Genomic DNA, 9,628 nt, shown 5'->3' on the forward strand with positions numbered 1-9,628 from the left:
ATGGATGACGTCCGCGCGTCAATTTAAAAACAAGATTTCGACTATACTGTAAATCGTACAAAATGGGCGAATATATGTCGAATGTTGAAAAAAAAGTATTGGATGCTTATGTCGTAGAATGACGAAATTAATTCAGGAAAAGAAGAAGATGTGAAGAAATGAAAATGAAGAGTCTATAATTCGCCATGCCATACTCGTGTGTTTAATCATTTGTACAAAATAAGGAAACTTTTAGCCAAACGTTTTTTACTCGCACGCGCGCATCAGTTTTGGGGTTTCCATAGAATATTATCCAATATAATCAAATCAACATGGCCTTAGCACGCATACAAGTACAAGCAGACAAGTAGATAGTCTTCCTGGAGTAACAGACATTCATCGTACAAACTACATAAAAACTGAAACATTATTTACATACAACCATGGAGTAAAAAAATACAACTTAACGCATAAATTTTCATTTTAAAACTTACCATCACATGTGCCCATCACACCATAAGTGGACAAATTAGTGTATTGTATAAAGTGAATGAGCCACTAGAAGAAGCGCAGGTCCAACTCACCAGGACGGAGCTTTAATGCTCAGAACATCATGGCGGAGTTGCGGAGTTGTGGTGGAACGACTGAGGAACTGCGTTACTCTGCCATCGTCTCATCAACATGAATCAACTTGAGTGGCGTTGCTGAAGTTACGTTATCAGTATATTATACTCACTATGTTACATTCTTTTTATTGCATGTGAATAACAGTCATGAAAATAACTACAACAAAATTGTACACTGTGGCTAGTTATGAATAAAAGGCGGATAGCAATTGTAGAAAATAGATTTTAATGTCTCCAAACATGCATTCAGTAAAAAAACACAGCGATGACACAACCAAGCAACATCGCCTTTGGTTGTCATCATCGTCGGAAGAGAACCTATGAAAGCTTAGCGTAAGAACAGGTCTAGAGATATTTCAGTCAGCAGCCGCCAATGATCAGTAAAACCGACCAACAATGCAGATAAAAGCCCGGTTACTGTTGCACACTGGTTTCCATGGTAACCAAAGGTAAACACGTCAATGTCGTTCAGAAGCTCAAGGTCATCAAAACCAATTTACAAGCGGACCTTAAAGTTTTGACCTCGTGTGCTAGTTTCGGTTTTGCTGCCTCCATGCCTACTAAAGCTCTGTTTCCTGTAACTCACGCCGGCACGTATCTCACAACAGCGTAGGTTTGATTGTTTGTTTGTTTATTTAGGCGGTGTACAAAACATATTTCTGATGGCTGAAAAGCTGAAGTGTGCAGAAAGCAGATCCTAACACAGGTCATAGGTCAGTAGTGAGAGCCTTGGACAAGGCTGATGATGTCACCGTCGGAAGTAAAATCAGACGACGCAAAACGACCGGCGTACTTTAGTATAAAAACGATGATAGTGAAGATTTATACAAAAAGGGTCTTCTGTAGCTGAATGTGAACAAGTATATATAATATATAAAATAGATTTCGGAAGGACGAATCTTACTGCACGATCGTTGTACTTCACTAGCCTCCTTCGCAGTCTTGTTGGGCGTGGGCGTAATTTTTTCTCTGAGCGACGCGAGTAATATGCCGCCACGAGGGACGATTTGCTGCCGAGGGACTTTTGCCACGGAGAGAAGGTTTCCGCGCTCCAACAAGTTGCGCGGAAACCTTCTCTCCGTGGCAAAAGTCCCTCGGCAGCAAATCGACAAGACTGCGAAGGAGGCTAGTACTTCACCCTGTATGCAGAACCTTCCAGTTTAACTTTGCTACATCTTTAAACAGGTACTTCAGTTTTAGAAATACAATATCTTATTTCATTAATCCTGTCGATGCAAAACTATCTATACAGCTGACTCCCTGAGGTACTATCATCATTTCCAAGTCGATATCTAAAGAGACAGTCCAAAGTTTTAGTCAAACTTTAAACAGGCACACAATTTCCACACGGCAATGCAGCATGCAGCTATGGTAACATCATGACGTCACAGTGGCGTGACGTCATCACCCGTGACGTCAGAGTGGCGTGACGTCATCACAGCAGACGGACGAGAACAGCGGAGAAGACCAGCATCACGCATGCGTGGACGGCACCGACTCCTGTAACGGGAAATTGAATGAATGAATGAGTGAATGAGTGAATTAATGAGTGAGTGACNCGCGGCGGAGCAGGCGAAGTACTGCTCGTTTGTCACGGCCTGCGCCTGCTCCATGGTGAACAGGTTCAGCTGGTCCACAGAAAATCCGCCCTGGGGAGAAAAACAAACGTGTTACCGTTTTCTGCAGCTTTCAAATAAACATTTATATCTGGGGCCTTTCGGGCTTTTTGTGTAAAAGGCACATGATCTGGTAAAGGAATGAACTTCTCACAAATGTTGCCTTCTTGAGTGAGAATTCTACTAGATGCTGGCATGTTCTGTACAGTCGCTTACTTCAAATACATTTCCAGTTACAGGCCGTATCTTCCAACAAACCAACCAGAAAACTCGGAACTCACGCAGAAGGTGCTTGTCGGGTAGAGTGGAATGGCGGCGGGAGAGACTTCCGGAACCTGGGCGTTCGTCAGGGCAGACAGTTCAGCCGTCTCCAGACCAGCTGGGTAACGGCAAGTTAACAAGTTAATGAACAACGTGCCTCCATACCGGCTGGTTAACGACAAGTTAACAAGTTAATGAACAGAGTACTCATCGCACATCTAGTTAATGACGAATTGACAAATCAAACAGTTATCATAAATTGTCCTAAACATGGTTCAGACTTAGCTAAAGCAGAGTTCAACCTTATCTAGAGCTACTCCATGCGCACAATGTAGATGTAAAGAGAAACTAACCTGCCAGAGTGCCGAAGTTTTTGAGAGTTGCTGCGGACCAGGAGCTGACCGCGCCGCTAGCGGAGACCGCCTTGTTCTTCAGGGCCGTCAGCTGGTCAGAACTCAGCCCGGCCAGCGTCCCGATGTTGGCCGCAGCGTCCCTAAACAACACATAAGGCAGTTAGAGATGGCAGACTTCACCCCCTTACCCACACACACAAGGCAGTTAGAGATGGCAGACTTCACCCCCTTCCCACACACACAAGGCAGTCAGAGATGGCAGACTTCACCCCCTTACCCACACACACAAGGTAGTTAGAGATGGCAGACTTCACCCCCTTACCCACACACACAAGGCAGTTAGAGATGGCAGACTTCACCCCCTTCCCACACACACAAGGCTGTCAGAGATGGCAGACTTCACCCCCTTACCCACACACACAGGGCAGTTAGAGATGGCAGACTTCACCCCCTCATGGTGGGAAAAGCTCACCGGCAAAACACACAAAAACTGTACTGCAAACACAGACGCAAGCGGTCAGACACAGGGGACGTTTACGTATCAGTTTTATGTTCTTTGTCATTTGGATCTGTGTATTTTCTAGTTTTTTAAACTAGAAAAGACATAATAGTTTGCCTGCTACCTTCAATAGGCACTGCTCAATAGGCACTGTTCGATAGGGACGCAAAAATAACACAAACGACAATCCTGATTCACAAAATACCAGAACCACTCTGTGAGCAGTTGCGGGCTGACTGAGCCCCGTTACGTACTGGAAGGCGGCGTTGTCGATCTGCGCGATCTGAGCGGTCGTCATGCCGCCCAGGAAGTTGGACAGGCCCACCAGGTGCTCGCTTAGTTCTCTGTAACACCGCGCCGCTGCCCAGGTACTTGGTAAAGGCAGCTTCGGCCTGGGAGGAAGGAAAGACGCGAGATGTGAGACATAAGTTCTCTGTAACACCGCGCCGCTGCCCAGGTACTTGGTAAAGGCAGCTTCGGTCTGGGAGGAAGGAAAGACGCGTGATGTGAGACACAAGTTCTCGGCAAGCTACATGAAGCTTTCAGTGTTAAAGTGGATAACTCCGACTATCCTAACAACATCCTCCTGGTATTGTAGCGGCTCTGGATTACATGAAGTAAGACAAAATGTTACAGAATCAGCTTAGACTGTAGTGGTTTAGATAACGTGATAAACATTTGTCCAGACCTGAGCAGCGCTGTAGCCGCTGTGTTGGGCGATGCTGTAGACGGCGTCGATGTCAGACAGGTCCAGAGCGGACAGGTGGCTGGTGGTGAACGCCGTGGCGATCTTACCGAGCGTGAGGATCTGGTCGGTCGTCAGGGAGCCAGCTGCTGCCACGTCCTGTAGGGAACACACAAGAATATCATATTACACTGGTGACCAGGGTGTCATGTTACACTGGTGACTAGGGGTGTCATATTACACTGGTGAGCAGAGATGCCGACTTACAGTGGCGAAGAAGGATTCTACATGTCTACATGCTTTACTGGTGAGAGATGACGGGGAAAGGATATCATTGGCCAAAACCATTACTACGGGTGCCGAAGATCTATCAGTTGCCCCTATCAGTGCCTACTAAAGACAAGACTGCAAATGTCTTACGGTGAAGACTTTGTCCCTCATGACCTCCAGCTGGCCGGCGCTCCAGCCAGTCAGCCCGCCAAGAGTCTCCACGCAGTTGGCGAACTCCGCAGCTGTCATGGCGCCCAGCTCGGCTTCCGTCAGGCTCACGGCCGCGTTACCAAGGTCCTGCACCTGCGCACAGGTGTACACTGGGAAAAGGCAGGAAAAGTCAGTCAGAGACTGGGGTACAGGTGTACACTGGGAAAACGGCAGTAAAAGTGAGTCAGGGACTGGGGTACAGGTGTACACTGGGAAAACGGCAGGACAAGGCAGTCAGGGACTGGGGTACAGGTGTGCACTGGGAAAACGGCAGGGAAAGTCAGTCAGGGACTGGGGTACAGGTGTACACTGGGAAAACGGCAGGAAAAGGCAGTCAGGGACTGGGGTACAGGTGTGCACTGGGAAAACGGCAGGAAACGGCAGTCAGAGACTGGGGTACACTAGTGTGTTTTTGTGACAGTCAAGCAAAATAGTGGGAGGGTTGGATGGTTCTGACAGGTCCAAAACGTAATTTAATTCCGTGGGAAAATGATGAAAGTGGAGACAGAGGTTTGGCATGTGCTGACCTGTGGTTTGCCTCTTGCGCCGGGAGCTGGCCGATCCCGCCTCAGCCTCCTTCACCTTAGCAAGCAGCGCGGCCCTGGAAATAACGGACAGGCCATTTAACTCGCGAGTTTACATCAACCAGTCAAGCACAAGGACACAACCCGCCAATTCATCAAGCAAGTAAGCAAGAAAGCAGTTAGTGATTTTTCATTCGGTTCTGCCGAGGGCTCAAAGTGGTGCAAAATGGAAAGACGAGTTTGCCAAACCGATTCAGACTTTAATTGCGACCATTTCCATCTGTCAGGAGCTTGTCCATAAATCCGCTAATTATACCTGTGTGCTTATTTGGAGCACGCTAAAATGGCGCGTTCCGGAGAGAGGCGTTTGTATTACCTGTCGATTCCGCAGCTGCTGTCCTGTTCTGTCAGCGCCTCCTCTGCAGCCATGTCCACGCTGTCCACCAGGGAGGTGCGAACATTGGAGACCACGTCCTGCGCACAGACACAAACCAACATGATGGAAGGTGTTTAACGGACACAAACCAACATGATGGAAGGTGTTTAACGGAACTGAAACAGTGACGTCAGGCTCACAGCGGAGGGCACGATGGTATAGGTGACTACGATCTGCCTACTGGAAGTGAGGAAATTCTCCATGCTGTAGGAACCAAACGGAACCATTGCGGCAGCTGGAAGTACCGGTACTTACGTTGGGGATCCCTGAGAGGGTGGCGTCTGGCAGGCAGAAAGCGTTCTTCCCAATGGCTGCCAGGGAGTCGGTGTCGATCTGACTAGCCTGGGCGTCACTGTTGGGAGGCAACGGCAATCAACAAACAAACAAATAAAATTCAGCAGGCCGGTTTCAGGAATATGTGCTACTTGACAAAGGCTGGGAAAATTATTTCCTTGGGTGGTTCGCAAAAACATATTTGTCTACTCACGCCGTCATCTTGCCGAAGAGCTCCTGAATTTTGGTCTTTTTGTCCTCCGTGAGGCACTTTGGCGGGCAGTTCTGCAGGTTCTCCAGGGCAGTCTTGGCCCCGGAAGCGTCGACCCTGTCCAGAACCGCGTCCTCAGCACCGCAGATCAGGTTCCCCAGAGTGGCCATGTCAGCCTCACCCAGGTCCCCGCTCGTCTCCTTGCCCTGCAGGAACATCGCAAAGGTTCTCAGCATTTCATGTGGCACAGTTCAGTCTGTCATGTGGCAGTTCAAGCTGTCATGTTGCAGTATAGTCTGTCATGTTGCAGTTTAGTCTGTCATGTCGAACATTTGCCATTTGCAAAACGCACTGTAGCATAAAAACGTGGTACCGTACCAGACACTTGAGCGCGTTCCTGGCGTGCTTCTGCTGCCGGATTTCCTGCGTGTTGAACAGGCGGTCAGAACCGGCAACTTTCTGGGCCACGGCTCCGCACAGGCCGGCCGGCACGTCATCTAGACTCTCTGTCCTGGAGACAGAAACAGAGAGAGGTTTAAAAACAGCGTATTCACCAGCTTCACGAGCAATACGCTGTATCAAAAGAAGACGATAGTGTGTATGGTTTGGCTGGGAAATCTAGCAGGCTATTTGCTGCGATCTCTGTTGACGCGCTTTTTGGCGACGCCTCAGGGGCGGAGCTAGCTGAGAACAAAGACTTACGACACGTCAGGCATGACGTCAGCGGGAATGGTGTCCAGATCTGTCTGGGACATCTGGTCGAAGGCGGAGATAATCTCGGTTTCCAGGCGCTTCGCCATCTTCCTGTTCTGTGGGGAAAATTACAAACACGTATCTGTATCGGTATATCGGTACGGGGTCAGGATTGATGGAAAGTAAAACATTATGGAGGGAGATGCACACAGCCGCTATATGTATCGCCACCTGATGCCTATATATATATAATATAGACAAAAAGCCCTCCCCTCACCATGGCTGCGCCGAAGTCCGCCTGGTCAGACATGGCGCCGATGACTTCTGCGAAGTTGTCGTTAGAGATGAGATCGAGCACGTCCTCCCCCGCCCCGGCAATGGCGTTGCCCATGGATCTGTGGGAGACGAGAGACGACGTTAAGGTTTCCGTAGCAACAGAGAGGCATTGCCAAATTTAGAACCTCGTTGGTCATACTGTCTTCAGTTTAACCTTGCGAACCGTGACGTCAGCAACTGTGCATAATCTGTGAAGAGGCTTTTTATTTAGCTGTGAACCACGTAACAAAACCCAAAGGGAAGAACCCCTAGCTTTAATTCTGTAGCTACAAAGACAAAGTGGCCAACCTACATCACAGTGTCCCTGTCCAGCTCTCCGCTCAGTCCCGACTCCATCACTTCAAACAGGTACGTGGCCTGCGGAAAGACGGAATCAAATGTTGGTCTGCCCACATGTACAAGTTTGATTGGCACAAATCAGGTTCTGATGAAGTACTGATGATAATGAGAAGGTTCTCTCTGACGTACCTGCGCTTCAGTCATTTCCAGACCGCTGTACTTGCTGTAGTCTCCGTTGGCGATATCAGCGGTGATTTCGGAAGCGATGTCCTCTATCTCGTTGAGAGGAAGGGCGTCGAAGAAAGCGTCGATCTCTCCGGATCCCAGCTGGTCCAGTAGGTTCCCGTTCCGGGCCTGGGGAAGCAACATGGATCTTCTCACTCTTACTGACTGATTAATGTGGGTGTTTTTAACGTGCTGGGGGTAAGACTCTCCTTTTAAAACACCAGGCGTCCGGCGTAACGGACAATCTGTCCTCAGAAGGATTTGAACCCTTTCCGGTGGTTAGGAAGTCAGGCAGACGAAAACGGCCAAGATTTATCGAAACTCTTGAATTTCTGTATGTCACTCACGAAGTGAACTCTACCACTGTGATTAGATTGTCGTCAGTTTAGCTTATCGGAAAAATGGCACTTAACCTTGTCGACATGTCAAAAGGTTCTCAGTAGACCATTTACTGATCCCTTGGTAGGCTACAAAAACGGAGAACGCAATTTGCAAACAAAACCATTACCATGACAACAAGGATTGGACACAGCACGCATGCGCCATACAGGCGTTGCCATGACAATGCAGCTGTTTGCCCATAATTCCCTATTCTGTGGAAGGGTTTGAGGAAGACCGGCCCACCTTCTTGGCGATCTTCTTGGCCTGTGCGGGGCTCATGTCGCTCTTGGCGCTGGCGAAGGTGGAGATGGCACTGCGGACGTCAGCGTCGTCCATCTGATCCAGCTCGTCCAGGGGCAGCTTGGCGACAAGTTTCCCAAGGGAGGTCACCTGGTTCGGTTGGTGAGATCTCCGTTAGTTATACGTCACGTCTTACCAGACCTACCTACAGTCTACCTTAGTTCACCTACAGACGAAGTTCCTGCAGTTTCTATAGATAAACTCGGCAGTTATACATGTAGCATCTCTAAAAGTCCCCACGACCTACTAACACGACACTCCAAACGTTACAGTTTCCATTTACCTTAACGTCAGCTGATGTACAACATGCTCACCTGGTTCGGTTGGTGAGATTTCCGTTAGTTACTAGTATACACTTACAAACACTGATATAAGTGAACTGATGTACAGCAGACTCACCTGGGCTGCAGAGAAGGCCCCGCTGACGCTCGATCCGGACTTGAACTTGTCGATGACAGTCCTCGCCTGAAACAAGAAGATAGAGACGTCAGAGTCATGGAAGATCAGTCTAGTCAGGTCTTGAAGAAGGCCAGGTGTATTTATTTAGGCTGTTGATCATCTGGTCTACGTGCTGCATTCAGAACCATGCCTCGTTCTTCAAATGCCTGAATGGTTAAGGTTAGGGTTTGGCACGGTTCTGTACATCTCCCTCCACCCCGATCTAAGAGCGTAGATTTGTCAGAGACATTTGGATCGCCTAGGACCGTGTCGGAGCTCCGAACATGTTTCTGGTCTTCTGGACAAAGCGCGGTTGTGGATACACCAGGGCCACAAGTAATGGGTAGACCATCAAGTACTGTGGACTCGTGGAGTGAGTCGGGGTCTGGTAAAATGGGTCTTACCCTGTACAGTAATACCTGAACAAGCGAGTTTTGAAAAAAAAAACTTTTTTCAAACTTAAAAGTCTGTAAAATAAAATATCGCAAGAATCCTACCTCTGCCCAGGAGAAGTCCTCTCCAGCCAGGGTTTCTATGGCGCCCACCACAGCGTCTGCGTTCAGGTTCTCTATCTCTGAAGGCTGCATTTCCGCCAGCGAGCCGACCAGACTGTTCAGCGTGTCGGCCGTGACTGAGGACGGGTTGGCCATCTCCGCCGACAGCAGCTTCCGGTCCAGCTAAGGAGGAAAACAACCGAAATGAACCTCAAAACATGCACAGAATGTGTCTGCCTAACACAGAATGGTCTTGAAATGATGGGACAAAAGGTCTGCGGTGTGGTTTACAAGATGCGTAAATCTTACCAGGTCCCTCCTTCATTCCTGCCGATAAGAACTATCAATAATCCGGTAGCTGTTACTTGTACCTTGGACCATTAATGACAGTTTTAAGACAGTAGTTTTTACCTCTTTTTCCTCCTTAGAAGGCCCCCTCATGCTAGCCTGGGTCTCCCCGTCCTGACACACGCGGCTCGACGAGATCGTCTGCTTCATCTTCCTCATGGTGGGCAGGTCCAGCTGGCTCAGGTCCCCGA

The 9,628-nt window shown here is 48.6% G+C and overlaps 1 protein-coding gene across 1 annotated transcript in view; it reads right to left on the reverse strand.

Annotated features, from left to right (window-relative positions):
* Positions 1-1,699: 1,699 nt before the first annotated feature.
* Positions 1,700-9,628, reverse strand: part of LOC109476619 (otoancorin-like) — an 18,498-nt gene continuing 10,569 nt past the window's right edge. Inside the window, 21 exon segments of the mRNA XM_019777615.1 lie at positions 1,700-2,146; positions 2,148-2,254; positions 2,503-2,600; positions 2,836-2,975; positions 3,589-3,678; positions 3,775-3,815; positions 4,023-4,178; positions 4,440-4,609; positions 5,027-5,100; positions 5,400-5,497; positions 5,715-5,811; positions 5,947-6,149; positions 6,322-6,454; positions 6,646-6,752; positions 6,914-7,031; positions 7,265-7,329; positions 7,441-7,605; positions 8,101-8,247; positions 8,557-8,622; positions 9,093-9,272; positions 9,501-9,626. Of these exon segments, the coding sequence (XP_019633174.1) occupies positions 2,041-2,146; positions 2,148-2,254; positions 2,503-2,600; positions 2,836-2,975; positions 3,589-3,678; positions 3,775-3,815; positions 4,023-4,178; positions 4,440-4,609; positions 5,027-5,100; positions 5,400-5,497; positions 5,715-5,811; positions 5,947-6,149; positions 6,322-6,454; positions 6,646-6,752; positions 6,914-7,031; positions 7,265-7,329; positions 7,441-7,605; positions 8,101-8,247; positions 8,557-8,622; positions 9,093-9,272; positions 9,501-9,626 (2,487 nt within the window). The 3' untranslated portion in view covers positions 1,700-2,040.

Source organism: Branchiostoma belcheri, unplaced genomic scaffold (genome assembly GCF_001625305.1).
Source record: "Branchiostoma belcheri isolate BF01 breed outbred unplaced genomic scaffold, Haploidv18h27 scaffold380, whole genome shotgun sequence".
Taxonomy (NCBI): Eukaryota; Metazoa; Chordata; class Leptocardii; order Amphioxiformes; family Branchiostomatidae; genus Branchiostoma; species Branchiostoma belcheri.